Source organism: Muntiacus reevesi, chromosome 11 (genome assembly GCF_963930625.1).
Source record: "Muntiacus reevesi chromosome 11, mMunRee1.1, whole genome shotgun sequence".
Classification (NCBI taxonomy): Eukaryota; Metazoa; Chordata; class Mammalia; order Artiodactyla; family Cervidae; genus Muntiacus; species Muntiacus reevesi.
Genome location: NC_089259.1, coordinates 80,504,662 through 80,523,252, shown reverse-complemented (window position 1 = coordinate 80,523,252; position 18,591 = coordinate 80,504,662). Strand labels below are relative to the sequence as shown.

The 18,591-nt window shown below is 41.6% G+C and overlaps 1 protein-coding gene across 1 annotated transcript in view; it reads right to left on the bottom strand.

Annotated features, from left to right (window-relative positions):
• Nucleotides 1-18,591, bottom strand: part of MYO16 (myosin XVI) — a 372,035-nt gene that overhangs the window by 157,094 nt on the left and 196,350 nt on the right. Inside the window, exons 20-21 of the mRNA XM_065901993.1 lie at nt 15,415-15,487; nt 251-403 (exon numbers count right to left, since the gene is read on the bottom strand). Coding sequence (XP_065758065.1) covers nt 251-403; nt 15,415-15,487 — 226 coding nt within the window. The remainder of the gene's footprint in view (nt 1-250; nt 404-15,414; nt 15,488-18,591) is intronic.

Below are 18,591 nucleotides of genomic sequence, written 5' to 3'. Positions count from 1 at the left end.
GCCATATAACCGATGTTGACTATTTTTATAACAAAATGATCTGATTATCTCTTGTTCTTTCAATCAAATGGTAATCCTTCAAGCACGCTTTCAGAGAAAGGTTGTATGCTCCTCAACTGACCCTGAATGATTATAAATGAATTAGAAATCGTCAAGTCTCTGACAAAATTTTCTTGAAAGAAAATTCTTTGTCTCCAGTACTTTGAAATGCATGCATCCTGTAAAGTATCTAATTATATTATATGAATACCTGGAAAAAAAAATCCAAAACTCCTGTCTGGTTACCAAGAGAATAAGCCGTTTCCATGGTAACTCCCTCCTGTACACATTCTGTCTGCTCCTGTAGAAAAAGCACTTCATTGATGTAGTGGTGCATCTTCTCGTTGGTCATGTTGACACAGAGCTATTGTGGGAACAAGAAAACAATGCACAAGGTGACTCAGCATGCACAGGCGTTGTTCCAGGACACGTTGCAGACGGGCCAAGCGCTGCCTCGAGAATGGCCAACACCGTCAGCGCATCCAGTCGGCCCCGAGAAGCCAAAGTCGAGAACCTCACTGGATGCGGTTGACGTCACATGGTCTGATTATGCAGTTGAAAGTGAGCATGTTAAAAACAACAAGAAGTATAATTACAACATTAACTTACAAATTTGGGGTCTAAAATATACTTCAGTATTTAAAAACTATATTTCCAAAATGAAATTGCATTTGGGCCCTGGCCAACAAGTGAAGAGAAAAGCTCCATTTTAATGAGAAACCAGAGGAAGGAGGAGCAACTTTCGCCTCCTCATCTCTGCGGCAAAAACACACACAGGCTTAAAAACGATGGTCTGGGGTGACGGCCCTTGTTTCCAATTGCATTTCTTGCATCTCTGCTTCACGGTAAAAGATGGTTTCAGTAAATTTGGCGATAGTGAATGTCTGTAGACTGAATAAGTTTCCCTATTGCTTCAAGTACAAAATAAGACCTTTTAAAAAAAAATTAACAAGAAGGAAAATTGGAGATATTAATTCCCAAATAAATAGTTTGAAACAAAGAAATATTTTTAAAAATATTTCTGTCTGAACACCCCCTGGATTGCCCCAGCCCTGGCTGGTGACGGAAGGCAGCAGGTGGACTCCGGCCTGAGCACCCAGGGAGCTGAGCGTCCAGGGGCCTGGAGCGACCGGTGAACACTGGGACCTGGTTCCGGCTATTTCGCTGTGGCCTCTCGAGAGGCGGCGGAGGGAGGGACCCACGGCATATGCTCGTGGGGACTGTGTGCCCAGCCTCATCCTTGTATTAATTAGTTAAACAAGGCTTTTTATAAGCCCCTCCCCAAAGAATTACAAATAAAATAAGAATGACGCCACACTGCTGCTGCCGTGGAAATCATTTTAAAATTGGAATAACTTGAGAGAATTTGTCCAAACTTGAAATCCCTCTTTGCATCACCTCTTCCTTCTACCACTCCATCTGGGATCTCTGAAATTTCTTGAATTTTCTTCTTTCTCTATGATTTGGCCAGTAGATAACCAGAGCTTTTTCTCTCTTCCTCTTGATGACTACATCTCATGAGATATATGCAAAGCTGGAAGGGTTTTAAATTTAAAACTGTTTCCTAAATAAACTCACAACTTTGCAGATCAATTCTCTGAATATAAAAGTATTAAAAATACAGTTGCTTTATCTGAGAACGCACCATATAGAACTAAGCTTCCACTCTTGGTTGTTAAGGCAAAAACATTTTGAATACAGATACAGACCTATAAATCTGCATGTGAGAGCCAGGAAAGGAAGGCATAGAATTCAGAATTTAAATATCATCTGAAACATATTTGTTTCCTGATACAATCCTGATACAATTGTGAAGTGAAAGTTGCTCAGTCATGCCCGACTCTTTCCAACCCCGGGACTACACAGTCCATGGAATTCTCCAGACCAGAATGCTGGAGTGGGGAGCCGTTCCCTTCTCCAGCGGACCTTCCTGACCCAGGAAATCGAACCGGGGTCTCCTGTATTGCAGGCAGATTCTTAACCAGCTGAGCTACCGGGGAAGCCCCGATTGTAGCTGACACAGTCTAGCACATTCATCCCCCCGACTTGTCCCATCAAAACTAAGTGATATCAATACATCGAGATCTATGTTTATCTTATCCATGCAATATAAATCTCTGGGAATGATTCGGGAAAGACAAATCTTTCTCTGTAAAATTATGCAGCATCTGTCCTCAACAGTAGCTCACTGTGAAAGGAATATATTTTCTTGTCACTGTTATTATAATCATAAACGAAAAACAGAAACTTCTGAAAATTGTTGATAGAGTAAAAAAAACGAGAAAATTTAAAAATACTTTCCTTTGCTTAAAAAAAAAATAATAATTTGAGGTGTTGTTCCAAACTAATAATGTGATAAACTCTTTTTGTCCTGAGATAATTTCTCTACCAAAGATTAATAAATGCTATAAAAGAAATTTCTTCAATTTGAAGTGAAATATTTACAGTAAATGTACAGAAAATAAATGGCTCCATTATGAAATGAAACCATTGGGAAAGATTCACTTTGATTAGATGATATACACAACTGAAATTTTTCAAACTTTTTGACATTAAAATATGCATTGAATCATCTAAGACAACACAAATAGATCCTACAGCTCAGCAGTTTGATTTAAAAGCAGTTACAGAAGGTGTGCTTAAATGTTATATATTTGGGGAAATAGATCGCTCAAGACTTAAATGGAGAAGCCAAGAAAAATAACATGAAGTCCGTTACTGCATGAAAAAATAAAAATAAGTCTGATAAAGGATTCTGAAATAAGCCCAGCAATGGCTGGTTCTCTGCTGTAGAAGTAACATCCAAATTATATGATACTTCTCCTTCCCCTCATTTTGAGATGCTCTACTTAAAAATACTTAGGTAGATGTAGATATCTCAAACACATTTAATATAATAATTTTATATAAATTATATATGATATGTAAAATTATACAATATGATAGCTCTCTTATCATTGTACATTCAGAATAGACTTCAGCTCGGTTACAAAAATTACTTTTGATGACAACTGACTAAATTCTCTTGCTCCTGACTGTTTATAGCTGACCACCTCTATATATACCCCTGGCTGCAGCGTTTTAACTGACTCAAATGCTTTTATAATAAAAACTAGACATTTTAATTGGTTTTGCTTCCTAACATTTAACTGAACCGAATATGGGTCTCAGCGAATCGATCCACTGTTTAGAATGACAATACCAAATGTGAATGTGGAGAAAGCCACGGTCATTCGAAAGAGCTGGAAAAAGGGCTTTCAGTCCTTTTACCCCTATCTTTTTTTCCCCAGGAAGGAATAATCTACCAAACTTTGGGTAACAACAACAACAAAAAAGATTTGACTTGAGCTTCTAAACAGAGGAAGCCAAATGAATGCTCCCCTTGTCAAAATGATTCATGAAACATACAGCTTTTGTCCCGAGTGTTACCATTTTGAAGCTGCAGTGTTGGGTGGGACTCGGTGACAGGGGGTGATCCTTACAATATATTGGAACTTTTAATTGTACATTGTGTTCTGTGTATTCTGGGGAGAAAAAAAAATTTTATTAAAATCCCAAGGAAAACTCCATTTAGATACATACTGCTGAATAGCCTGTGATTTCTGACTTGCAGCCTTTTTAACAGGGGTGCTTCCTGAAACCAAATGTGGTCCTGAATTTCTAACAGCAGTGAGCGATGCATTTAAGGAGATCACAGCGAGCACTTGGGGTTAGAAGTAGACATTTTTCACGCTCATTTTGAAGTCATGCATACAAGCATTTTCACCAGAACAGTTTTCCTTTCCTTATTCTAAATTGTTCACTGCACTCACTGTTTCAGCAAAGGTTAAAATATAAAAGAAGTGCTAACAGCATGAACTTCAGAACCACCAGGACAGGCAGCGAGGGGGACGGCTGTGGACATATCGCCCTGAGGAAGGCCTCTTACTGAAAAGAAAAAAATGCATGCCACTAACGCAGTGGTGGCCAGAATCAGAACAAGAACCTGCACGCTCGTGGTTGGTCCTCACTGAGCTCTCTGTGTTGTGTGTGCATATGCGTGCCTGTGCTAAACACCGTCAGAGAAAGACAGAAAGATTTGCAGAGGCAAAGTAGTTTATGTATCTCGAAGCATAAATCTGCATCAGTAATTGAGACTATCACTGACTTCAATGCAAAACAGTCATTGTTTTTATTTTTCACCTCTATCCATTGGAACTATATTTGAGTTTCATTAAATCCCCCAGTATTCCCTGGAGTAGACATTAATGTAGGTAAAAGGTAGGTTTTCATAAATGATAATGAACAATTATTAAGAACTGTTTAATTAGCATGCACCTTCTCTGATTAAAATACATGCTTTGTACATTAGGTGCCATTGTGGAGCGGTTTAATAATAAAAACCATGCACCCTTTGAAAACACTCTTTAGTAACAGGCCATTATTGCTTATCCAGATGGCCCATCATTTGTATTAATGACAAACTTAATTTCTTGAGTAAATTTTCACCAACTGTTCTCCCTTTATTTTTATTACTCAGTGAAATTTATCTGAAGCAAAAATATAATAAAGCATGACATATGCATCACAGAATTAAAGTGGAGATTAATTAAAGCTGACTCCAGCTGAAGGCAAAGCCCCAGGCGTTAGACGGGGATTCAAAATCCTACTGAACATTGGAATTAACCAGGCGCTTTTTAAAAAAGGCTGATGTCTGGGTCTGACCCCATACCAATTAAATCAGAGTGGGGCCTGGCATTGATAGATTTTAGAAGTTTTCCGGGTGATTCGAACGTGGAGACAGATGATGGCATACACAATCCATTAACTGATTTCCACATCAATTTACACACACATACGTGCACGACATATATCACACCGTTATACCTTAAAGGACATTTGTTCCTGTCCAGTATCCTTTAGTGGGAGCGACGCTCAAGAGGCAGCAGACACAGGTCTGCTTACAGCTGATTCATCTTGTACAGCAGAAAGTGACACAACACTGTCAAGAAACTATTTGTTTCTTGTTTGATGTTGATGTTGTTTGAGTCGCTCAGTAGCATTCAACTCTTTTGAGACCCTGTGGACTGTAGCCCATCAGGCTCCCTTGTCCATGGGATTTCCCAGGCAAGAATACTGGAGTGGACTGCCATTTCCTTCTCCAGGGGATCTTTCCTACCCTGGGTTCAAACCCACGCCTCCTTCACTGGCAGGCAGATTCTCTACCGCTGAGCCACCAGGAAAGCTCAAAGGAAATATACCCTACATTAAAAATAAATTAAAACAACAACAACAACAAAAAAGAAAATGCCAAAGTGTCCTTTAGACATCTGGCTCATGAGACATTTGATCCATCCCATGCCAAAAGTGAAAATGAAAGTGAAAGTGAAGTCGCTCAGTCGTGTCCGACTCTTTGCGACCCCATGGACTGTAGCCCACCAGGCTCCTCAGTTCATGGGATTTTCCAGGCAAGGATACTAGAGTGGGCTGCCATTTCCTTCTCCAGGGGATCTTCCCGACCCAGGGATCAAACCCATGTCTCTATGTGTCCTGCACCAGCAGGTGGGTTCTTTACCACGAGCGCCGCCTGGGCGATCTGCTGGGAAGATTACTGTTTCTTTAAGAAACCAAACACCCTTTCCTTCTCTGGATTCTCACTGAGATTTCAAATCAAACTCTGTGCAATAGGTTTTAAGCTAGTATAGTTGGCAGTTACTTCACAGGCATGAAGACATTATTTTTATACAGATAACAAAAACACTTTCTCTTTCTATCATATTTCTTTTAGGGATTCTGTTACTCAGTGCAACAGGGGTTCGAAAAATAAATTCAATATTTTAATGAGTTTTAATTCATGCCTATAATCTCCTTTAACGTGAATCACCAATATTTAGGGGTTGGTCAACAATACAGGTATTGGCTAATTTTCTTGCCATATTCTGCATAACAATCTGCTAATGTCAGATTGAAACACACAAACACTAAAGGAAGAAAGGTATTTTTCAAAGAGTTTTCCTTATCCAGGATTAAACACAAGGCCTAGAGATATGGGCCACAAAGGAGGCAGAGCCCCGAAGAGCTGATGTCTTCGAAACGCGGTATTGGAGAAGACTCTTGAGAGTCCCTTGGACTGCAAGAAGATCAAACCAGTCCATCCTAAAGGAAATCAGTCCTGAATATTCATTGGAAGGACTCATGCTGAAGCTGAAGCTCTAATACTTCAGCCACCTGATGTGAAGAACTGCTGCTGCTGCTAAGTTACTTTGGTCGTGTCCGACTCTGTGTGACCCCATAGACGGCAGCCCCCCAGGCTCCGCCGTCCCTGGGATTCTCCAGGCAAGAACACTGGAGCGGGTTGCCATTTCCTTCATCAATGCATGAAAGTGAAAAATGAAAGTGAAGTCACTCAGTCGTGTCCGACTCTTAGTGACCCCATGGACTGCAGCCGACCAGGCTCCTCCGTCCATGGGATTTTCCAGGCAAGAGTACTGGAGTGGGGTGCCATTGCCTTCTCCAGTGAAGAACTGACTCACTGGAAAAGACCTTGATGCCGGGAAAGATTGAAGGCAGGAGGAGAAGGGGACGACAGAGGATGAGGTGGTTGGATGGCATCACCGACTCGATGGACATGAGTTTGATCAAACTCCAGGAGACAGTGGAGGACAGAGAAGCCTGGCGGCTGCAGTCCATATCACAAAGAGTCGGACATGACTTACTGGCTGAACAACAACAACGAGATCCTGAAAACATCACAGACTTCGGAGCACTGGTTCTAAGGTGCCAGAGGAAGAAAGAGAACGGCACAAAAGTGCCACTTTGGGACCCAATGGATTTGCATGTGAATTCTCGTGTGGCCCCAGAAAGGCTTCTAGAGGTCCCTCACCTTTCTGAGAAGGTGCTGCAAGAGCTAGTGATCATAGAGGAAGAGCATCTAAGTTACAGGAAAGCCTCGAGAAATTGTAGCCACTATTGATTGTTAGTAGAAGGCTAAATGGAACCATGCTCACGGTCAGCACTCCTGGGGCTTGGCATCTGCAGACTCATTACTGCAGAGCTGAGCTTCTTCCTGGTTGGTTGTCATCAAAAGAACTCAACTGACTCTTATCTAAAGTGACCTGATACATATTTTCAAATACATTCATTCTTCCTATTACATTTTGTAACACCTCCTTTTAATCACCCTGGGGCAGGCACACCCCAGAGATACTTTGAGTTTAGTTCCAGACCACGGCAGGAACAGGAATATGGCGATAAGGCTAGTCACATGCATCTTTTGGTTCCCCAGAACCAAACTTCTTGGTTGAGTGCAGGGGATTCAGCGGGAAATGTCACGCGTACACTACACCGCACTCTATTACATGTGCACTGGCGTTATGTCTAAAGAAATACACATGATTAAAAGCTACTTCATTGCTAAATACGCTGAGCAGCGTCTGGGCCTTCAGCAAGTCTTAGCAGTAGTATTAATGCTTACCGACCACAGACCGTCATAGCAAATATCACAATAACAAACAAGTATGATGTGTGAGAATCACTAAAATGTGACACAAAGACATGAACGGAGCAAACGCAGCCGTAAAAATGGCAACGGTAAGCCGTGCCTGAGGAAGGGCTGTCCCAGGACTTTAATTTGTGAAAAATGCAGTGTCTGTGAAGCCGGATGGAGCAAAGGGCAACAAAAGGGCTGCCTTCACTCCACAGGGAAGAAGACACGCCTGCACGCGCCAGCTCACTTATTTATATTAAACAAATGGATTTGCTGAAAAACTCCACTTTGAAAAAAACAATGGCATATAAGATTTATTAAAAGTTTATTGCTTCTATATTTAATAGAATAATATAAATTAATAATAATATTGTATCATAAGAGAAATAAAAAAAATATATACCCATAAGAAGCTAGCAATGAAAGCTTAGGAAATGTATGATGTAATAATAATGAATCTTTAAGTTTAACTTTCAAACAACCTTTGAAACGTTCTGGAATCAGATGCTGCTTCTGTGTGTTCCTCCTTGGGTCACTTAAATTATCTGAACCTTAGTTTCTTTAGCTCTAAAATGGTGATACTGTTTAAGTTAAAAAGTTTTGAGGGGAAAAAAATTCATTAAATGTGCACTTTTCATGCTCAAAATTGCTTTCTTCTGCTTCATTTTTTTTGTTCCTCCCAAAATGTTTTCAAAACTGGTAACCTGAAGACCTCTAACCACACTATTTTTAAACATAGACTACAATATTATTATAAGAAGTACATCAAAATAGCATGTCATTAATTAATCTGCTTATTTTTCAATAGGAATCTGAATAGAAGGCAATGTCACCCCACTCCAGTACTCTAGCCTGGAAAATCCCAGGGAGGGAGCAGCCTGGCAGGCTACAGTCCATGGGGTCGCTACGAGTCGCACACGACTGAGCGACTTCACTTTCACTTTGCACTTTCATGCATTGGAGGAATAAATGGCAGCCCACTCCAGCGTTCTTGCCTGGAGAATCCCAGGGACGGGGGATCCTGGTGGGCTGCCGTCTGTGGGATCGCACAGAGTCGGACACGACTGAAGCGACTTAGCAGCAGCAGCAGCAGGGTTCTGCTATGTAAAAAAAATGCATTTCCTCATTCGATTTTTTTCTTATATTGTGTTATCAATAGTGTGGTGAGCTCCTGAAAAGATTTCAGAAAATTCAATATTAGAAGAAAATGTTCTCTGAGTTAGACATTTAACGAATACATGATTTGGGAATTTAAATATGAAACAACTTAATAATATTTCTTGAATTCATAGATCAATTCATTGAGCTGAAAATAGATCATGTTGATACCTAATAGTCTACCAGAACATGTGCTATGGTTAAATACCACAGTGAAGTATCACCCCCCAGCAGTCAGAATGGCCATAATTAAAAATCTATAAATACTGGAGAGGGTGTGGCGGAAAAGGGACCCTAAAATAGGTTAGAAACAAGGACCCACTGCATAGCATAGGGAGTTATATTCCGTTTCTTGTAATAGCCTATAATGGAAAAGAATCTGAGAGAATATATATATATAAAACTCAATCACTTTGCCGTACACCTGAAACCAACAAAACAGTGCATAAGTTAACTATACTTCAATCAAAAAAATCAAAGGAACAAAACATGGGACTTGCCATACTAGGGGTGAAAATAGAAGCCTTTTCCTCCCTAAGGTTTTCCTAATTCTTCTCCCAAGATACCCACGTAGAGTTAGTCCTTCTCACATTTGTACCCCACTGACCTCGGCATAATGCCCATACCTTCCCTAGTGCCTAATACAGAGTCTGGAACTTGGTACACATACAAAGAACATCTGTTGAATGAATGAACCACAGAGCACTCTGATGCAAATAAGCCAGAAAAAAATGGATCCTTCCAGGTTCCCATAAAACACTTTCTGACAGACCAGAGGCCAAAGCACTCTCAGTTCTCCCATCTGTAAAATGGAATTATCTACATCAAGAGCACATGGCATGAGTTCAACTGACGGTTGTTAATATATCCTCTGGGCTTCCCTGGTGGCTCAGATAGTAAAGAATCTGCCTGCAAAGCCAGAGACCGAGGTTCAATCCCTGGACATGACTGAGCAACTAACACTTCCACTTTCTTTCTATATGTCCATTGATTTCTCTCTGTGTCACATCTAGGATATTGATTTCACAACTAGGGATTGCATGAGGTTTTTTAAAGGTTGAGGCTGACAAACTATATAATCTTATTTCACAGAACTTTAGAAGTCCAGGCATTTGGCTTTTTCCAAACCTTTGAACACTTAGCCCAAACCTGAGTTATTGTTCACCAGGACTTTCCAAGAAATCTCACTCTTTTATGTAAGCAGGGAAATGTTTCAAATCCTTGAAGACGCTTCTGAAATCCGCTTAGATGAAGCCTCCCTTGATGACTGGTCAGCTATCATTATCTTATCTTCTTCAACAGAAGCTTTTACTTTGAACAACTGTGTTATCTTTCCACATTCTCTGCATTCTTATAGCAAATTGCTGATAAGCAGTTTTACCAGACTCCATGGCTTTAAAAGTTTCATTTCATGTGGCTGCATGCTATGTGTCTAGTGGGAAATTGAGGGAAATTATTGAATGTTAAATCATTAGCTTCCACTACTGTGTTCTTTATGACTGTGGTGAAGATCCTCAGCCTGCAAAGTGTGGCAATAGCAATAGCTGGGAGAACACGTTCTAGCACTTATTAAAATAATATTTATATAATCTTAGAGTTTTCTCGTTTATTTTAGGTAGTATGGGCATACCGTATTTTATTGTGCTTCGCAGCCACTGCCTTTTTTACAAATTGAAACTCCCAAGTAACCTTGGGTCAAGTAAGTCTATCAGAATCAGCTTTTCAACAGCAGTTGCCCAACTCACGCCTCTGTGTCACACTTTGGTAATTCTTGCAATATTTCAAACCGTTTCATTATTATCATATTTGTTATGGTGATTTGGGATTCATTGATTTTTGGTGTTTCTACAAAGACTTGCTGAAGGCTCAGATGACAGTGCCTTTTAGCAATGAAGTCTTTATTATTAGGGCACAGACATTGCTTTTTCCTTAGATGTTAAGCTATAGCGCACTTAACAGAGTGGAGTGCAAACATTGCTTTCACATGCACTGTGAAACAAAAGGAAGCGCACGTGACTGGCTTTACCGCCGTATTCGCTTTTCTGCTGTGGAGCTGAATCAGCAGTATCTCAGAGGGGCACCTGTATATTACGGACGATCTCAACATACTCAGTGATGAAAAGAATAACCCAATAAACCCCGTCTGCAATCAACCGACTTCAACAATTATCAACAATTAGCACCTCATGGCCAATTCTGCCTCATCCATTTCCTTGTCCATTACCCTCAAAGTTAGAGTCACTGAAGCAATTCTCAGACATTGTGTCATTTAACTGCAAATATCTGAGTATAATTCTCTAAGCCACAAGGTCTTTAAAAAAGTACCTTCACAGTATCTATATCACATATAATTTCTATCAAGGATAATTTTTTAATTTTGTCAAATATCCAGATTTCACATTACATTGATTAACTCATAATTGTTATACTTAAGCAAATCAGGACCCACATAGTGCCTATATATGTAACTGATTTATATGTCTCTTAGAGCTCCTTTAATCTGTAAGTCACCTTGTTCTTTCACGTTTTTATTCTTGCATTTTATATGTTGAAGAAATCAGGTCATTTCTCTTGCACTGTTTCTTAGTTTAGATTTTGTAGGGTGCACTCTTGTGGCTTAGTTTATCATTCTGTCATCAGCTGTTCTTTTAAGATTTTTTTTTTTTTTTGATGAGGACCACTTTTAAAAATCTTTGTTGAATTTGCTACAAATATTGCTTCTGTCTTATATTTTGAGTTTTTTGGCCATGAGGCATGTGGGATCTCAGCTCTCGGACCAGGGATCCAACTCACAAGCCTGCATTGGAAGGTGGAGTCTTAACCACTGGACCGCCAGGGAAGTCAGAACTTCGTCCCCAGTTTCTGCTAGTTAGTAGTTACATCAATACATTTCACTACACTCAGGATTTTTCCTTTCCTTCCTTCCTTCCATCCTCCCTTCCTTGGCAAGACATTTGAGAAGCGTCTGGTACACTGTCACCCTTCCTTGTAAGTCAGCTGTGATTGGTCCTCATCGCAGAGATGCCTAGATTCATTACTTATCAGGAGCGGTGACACTGACTTGCTCTAATTCTGTCATTCATTCTTCATTTACTTGTAGTGAGATTGCACCAAGTGATACTTATAAGTTAACTTGGGGAGAATCCGGACCTTTGTAACATCAGGGCTTTCTAATAACTCAGGAGGTCTTTTCATTTTTAACTGCAATTACACACCTTCCAGGAGCACTTTAGCTCTCACTTGGTGAGTGAGAGTTGCTCAGTCATGCCTGACTCTGCAACCCCATGGACTGCAGCCTGCCAGGTTCCTCTGTTCATGGAAGTCTCCAGGCAAGATTACTGGAGTGGGTTGCCATTCCCTTCTCCAGGGGAGCTCTCACTTAGGCCAGTTACTAACTTTGATGACGTAAATGTTTTCCTCTATTCCTCTCTGTCTTCTGGTAAACTGCCTTGCTGCTACTGCTGCTGCTGAGTCACTTCAGTCGTGTCCGACTCTGCGACCCCATCCCTGGGATTCTCCAGGCAAGAACACTGGAGTGGGTTGCCATTTCCTTCTCCAATCCATAAAAGCGAAAAGTGAAAGTGAAGTCGCTCAGTCATGTCTGACTCTTGGCGACCCCATGGACTGCAGCCTACCAGGCTCCTCCGTCCATGGGATTTTCCAGGCAAGGGTACTGCAGTGGGGTGCAATTGCCTTCTCCGGGTAAACTGCCTTAAGAACATACAAAAGTCCTCTGTTTGACCGCACTGATTTACAAGTTGCTACTGTATCAGGTTCTCTCATTGTTTGTGGCCATGTTTTCATTCGTCCTTTTCAGCTATCTAAATATTAATAACCTCTGGACTGAAAAATATTTTCACCTCTCCTTGTCACATCGTACCTTAAATTGCCTTTGGTTTTCTAACATCAATGGCACTGCGATGGCCAAGGGCGCTAGCGTTTCCTATTAGCTGAAACAAACTCTCAGGTAAAGTGTCGCAAGCTTTCAGCTAGTCTTTGGGAGCTTCCTGAGCATACTGAAGCTGGCGGTCCTGATTTTTGGAGCACTTCTTGGAATCTTCTCAAACTGTCCCTGCCCTAAGTATATGTCAAGTTTCTTATGCAAAATTCTTATGGATGAACAATTGTCAAGAAATACATAAATATATAATTTCCTATTCCTGAGCAAGAAGAACCACTAGCAAATTTACTAAAGATTTTTTCTTAGGCGTGTACTCAATTTTAATTGAAACATATCTGCTAGTGACTGTTCATTCAGTCGTGGCCGACTCTTGGTGACCTCATGGACTGCAGTCCACCAGGGTCCTCTGCCCATGAAATTCTCTGGGCAAGAATACTGGAGTGGGTTTGCCATTCTCTTCTCCAGGGAATCGTCCCAACCCAGGAACTGAACCTTGGTCTCCTGCATTGCAGGCGGATTCTTTACCGTCTGAGCCACCAGGAGAGCAAGATTTTTCTTTATGAGTTTACTCTCTAGATTTTGGCTGAAACGCATCTGCTAAGCTTGTATTACATGCATAACGCGGTCCCACACCTGTCTGTAGCTCTGCGGGGGCTGATATTCTAGTGAGAAGCCCATAGGTCAGTACGTTCAAAACAGAACAGATACTTATAAAGACATCAAGATCCTTCTGGGTTTGGTTCTGAATATAATATTGATCTGGTCAACATTCTGCTGCAAGCTTCCAGTGGAATAAGACATGAGGAAGTTCACCATTCTATCAGCAACTTCAGAATATGGAATGCATCATTCAAACCAATGGCCTTTAAAACTCCTCACAGGCAAATTCAGGAATTTGCTAAACCCACCGTAAGCTGAGATATGATTCCAAAATGCCTCCTGGGTACTACTGTGCCCCAGTAATTAAGCAAGCCAGCTAAAAACCTACCTAGCAAAGGCCAACCTACCGAGCAAACTAAAAGCACATCTTTCAAAATATTTACTGTTTTCTTAATTTAAGTCTAAAAAAATTGGTCTTGAGCGTTTACCCTTAAGTATCTAAAGCTTTTGGTATTTAACAGACTTGTTTTTTTAGATTAAAAAAAAAAAGCCATTCTTTGTTATATAAAAATCTCAGACCATGTATATGCTATGAACTATATAATTAAAATGTTTAACAGAAGGAAAGAATGATAAGGGATGCATGTAACCATAGTAAAGAAGCTAGTTTTCACAAGAAGATAATATGAATGTTTTGCACATCTCAGCTGCCAGCACAGGCCTAGTGGGTGCCCAGGTGGGGTGCAGAGTGGAGCCTGGGAGCCTGGCCCATGTGGACACTGCCCACCTGTGATCTTTGCATGCCATTAACCAGGAGATGCAGAAACCATGAGTCCCATCAGAAAGCAGAAGTCTGTCTTTTTCTAAGACAAAAATGTAAGGCATCGATATGACTGGCATTCAAACATGGGGGCTGAGCGACCCATCAGTGGAGGCGGCTGCAGGCCCATGTCTCGCGTGGGAGAGCCTGCTGCTGGCTCTTCACTGCCTTCTTCCTTAGGGGCATCACAGCTTCTCTTAATAATAAGCAGTAAATAAACAGAACCACGAAGTCCTCCCTTTTGCATGAATCCATGGACACAGAGCACAAAAGGGAGACGGAATCTCTGGTCTCCTTGGTCTTATTTCAGATGAGACTTCGTGTAGAGTTTTGCAGAGAAATGATTCGTGATGATTCACCCTGGATTAAGTGAGTCAGCATGATTAAGGCTTACTCACAAGGCTCTGCACCACGTTTTTAGGGGATAAAGGCCAAACTGGAAAAGGTTTCTGGGTGTTCCCACTTAGGGAGGTGAGCGTGGCTACCCACCACTTCTTACACATGAGCAGAGAGTGGGAACAGGACATCAGAACCCCCGCGATGAGCATCTTGTCTACTCACACAGCTCTGGGGGTCTGCTGCCGTCCTGACGTTGCAGACAAGGAAACCAAAGCTCATTATAGACTCTGCATCTTGGCCAAGACAGCCCTGCTAGTACAAGTCACAGAAGTGGGTTTCAACCTCATTTTAGTTAACTCCTCATCTGGTGTCACGAACCACCCTCAACATGGCATACTTGAACTTTTTCACGTCATATAATACAGTGTGGCTTTTCCTTTTTCCACTTGTACCTTTCACAGGTTTATTTTTCCTTCTCTGCTGAGGCAAATTTTATTTCTATTCTTAACATTTAATTTTTAGATACGCTTAATTCAATTAAACTATCTGCACTCTACTGATAGGATGCCTAAAGAACTGAGTGCCTTTCAAGTACCCTAAATTGTAAATGGATTAAAAAAATCAATGCCTCTTTAACCTCCTTCTATGACTTGTCCATTAGTCATATGTACGCATGTTGCGTAAAGCTGAATCCACAAATAAGAGCATTGAGCATGAGAGAGTATGTCCATTCTGATTTTTGGCCAGGGGTTTCTAAAGACCTTCACCCTCATTTCAGAGATGCCCACACTGTCTCTGGCCCAGCTGAAACGGCATTTCCATAAACACAGCTCTGGTCTTCATCTAATACTGTCTTTTAAAACAAGCGCCTCTGTTTAAAACTAAATGATCAGGCCAGTTTCCAAGGTCATATAAAAATGATGACTATGTCAACAAACCAGGGACATTAATTTAAAACAGGGTGGCAAAGTACTTCTTTTAATTATATGTGTGCAAGAAATCATGGGGGTAGTCTCTAATGAATTCACTAGCGGTAACTATTAGTTGGAAAAACCATTCAAGTTAATAAAATTTCAAAAGAAATCCACTTACTTGTTCAAACTCATTCTTTTGAAATTCTTCAAATCCGAAGATGTCCAGAATCCCAATGCCCCATGTCTGTGAGCTGAAATGGAACAGGACACAGTGAATGGGCATCCTTAACCCTGCCCACGGACATTTAGCACGTCATCAATAATCCAGAGTAAAAACATGCAAACGATGATCTTAACCTGGTGGAAAACTGAAAATTAGGAGGAAAAGTTTTCTTTGAATGCTTCGATTCAAACACAGACTCGTTAACAAAAATGCGTTTGATATCTAAGGACAAACTGCAACAACAATGGATGGTTTAATAATATTTGCTTCTCGGAAACACTTTCTCTGTCTCCTTCAAGCAGACTTGCTTCCTCTGAAGGACTTCGCACCTGCCTGTCAAGTGGGTCTCCTCAGCTAAAGCTTGTACCTCGCCAGGCTACCCCAGAAGCAAGTCCAGCAATTTCTCCATCACACATAAGTACAACACGAGTTAACCCCATAAGCCACACACATGTTCTTTCACAGATTAAACTGAGCCACTGCAAAAATCATGCTGCTCCTCAAAGTGTTCTTGTAAATAAGGAAGAACCGCGAAGATCGTGAAACGCGGGTGCAAAATGCAAAGGAATCTGGGTAAAGACTTCCTTCTCCCGTGTAAACGATCATCCTCAGAACTCGCTCGTCCTGGACGGTCAAAGCACAGACGCTGGCCGTCTCGCTCTGTCAGCCCGTGTCCAGTCCTGCATCCTCTTTGGACCACCCTGCCTCTTCCCAAGCCATCATCTTTGTGATGTGCACACACGTAGTGAGTGAGGAGAGGAGGGGAGCCTTGCGTGACCCGGCGACCCTGACAACCTGGATTCTGCGGGGCTGCGGGGGCAGCACGGGGTGGGGTGGGGTGTACCCCTGAGGTGCTTCTTGCAAAGAAAGGCCTGGATGCTTCTGGAACACTGGTCAGCCCACTCCCCACGTTAATCTCTCTGTCCAGCGCATCTGCAGGGGGAACGCGGTCCGCCTTTTCCGCCAGTGGGAGTGACGGTCCCTCACCACGACGCTGCTCACTGTCTCATCACCAGCCTCCTCGCCGGCGCAGAGGGCGCGGGTTTTGCTTCTGTTTGCTGGGCTGTTCCGCCTGGCTTGCAGGATCTTAGTTCCCCGACCAAGGATTGAACCTGTGCCCCTGCAGTGGAAGAGCCGGGGGAGTCCGGGGCAGACGCTTTGCTCTTGTTTCTACTCTGCTTGATTTGTCCAAACTGCAGAGCCACCGGGGCCCCCAACGCCCCTTTATGCGCCTGCACTGTGCTTCCACAAGCCGAAAATAATCATAATGCTTAGGGGCTATCATGTCACTCACATGACCTATTTTTTTCCTTTAAAAACAAGATAAAGGAATGATTTTGCACTATCTTGTCTCTATTTACTGCCGATAGCACACACATGGGCTTCCTAATTAGGAGGGAGAGCATTTTTAGAGCCCTAATACGAGCATCAAGTGGCAAAGAGTGTGAGTCAGTTAAGGAAGGAGCGGTCTCTAGGTAACTGATTCAGTATTTCAGAAGAACGAAAAATAAAGTCTTTCCCCCTGTGTTCAAATAAACTCTACGTGGTTCAGCGGGTCAAATGCTAGAATAGGAAGTCATAAACACATACGAGAAAAAAAATGTGACCATTTTTTCCCCTTGCTTTCGGTTCTGCAAAATGTCAAAGGAAAACATTCAAAAGTATGATTATGCAAATACTAAATTCTTTTGGAGGATAAATAGTATAAATGCAATTAAATTCTGTTAGAGGTCACTATTATTTTAAAATAATATTTTCATTTCTATAGTTTTTTGCATCATCTTTTACCCACCCTGCCTCTTTCCATGCCACCATCTTTATAATGTGCATAAAGGGGCATCGGGGATGAAGTTCACTCAGTGGGAACCGTGGGGCTGAGGTTTAGGCTGACTTGTTGCTTTGTTTTGTGTGTGTGTGTTTTCCATGTAATGAGCTGCATCGTTTCTCTTGTAGGAGACTAGTGATGAAGCTTGTCATGTTTTGGAGTTACTCCATCTTCCTAAGGATCCTGATTCAAACACTTTTTAGTTGGCCAACTTTGGCAAAGTCATTAATACCTAAATTTTCTGAGCTGCAGTTTCATCATCTGTAAAACTAAGATAACAAGTCATATTTATCAGCTAGACATTTCCTATGATAAGAAGTGAGCTAAAGAAAGTTCTAGGATAACGGCTGATACAGTGTGTCTCCACTCACTGAAAGTTGCTTTAAGAAAAAGTTGTTTAAACATGCTCTAGAAGTAAAGAGGGTGGCTAACAGAAGAAATATAAACGCCAAATCAGCATAGTAAAATGTCAATCTCATGAAAATTGCAAAAGAAATAAAATTCTGAAAAATTATGATGAGAAAGATATTCCCGAACACTTTTGTTGGCGGCTGAAATTGGCAGGGCCCTCTTAAAAAATGACTTCCTTACGTGGCATAAAGCTTTGAAATATTCATATCCTTTGAACCAGGACTTCCATAAGCAGGAACCAATACTAAGACAATGATCAGAAATGCAATTAAAGACAGAGCGATGCCTATTGTTATCATAACTACAGTTAAACAACAAAAAGAAGTAACAGATATCCCACTCTAAGGACACAATTAATTAAACAACACGCATCCTAGGAGGGATTTAGTGAAACTGACAAGTTAATAGAAATCAATACATAAATTCTGTATAAATAAGCCCTATTATATGTATAGAAGACCCAGAAAGAAGTCCCCTCCGCCTGAGAAGAGGACTTGGTAATATCTTCAGTGGCAGGCCTAGAGGTGACCTCTTAACGTTTACAACGTTCTCCGTGTGTGAGCGTGTGTGAGCCTCAGTCGTGTCTGACTCTTTGTGACCCCATGGACTGTTGCCCACCAGGCTCCTCTGTCCAAGGAATTCTCCAGGCAAGAATACTGAGTGGATGGCCATTTCCTGCTCCAGGGGGTCTTACCGACCCAGGGATCGAACCCGCAGCTCCTGCAGTGTCTCCTGCACTGCAGATGGATTTTCTACTGCTGAGCCACCTGGCTATTATGATTCCATCATCAGCCTTTGCTGGAAAGATGTGACTGAATGCACAGTGGTCGCCTTCTGAGCTGGTGGAGGAAGGGGAACTGCAACCTTCAGGGCGATGGCGCCCAGCAGAGGCAGTG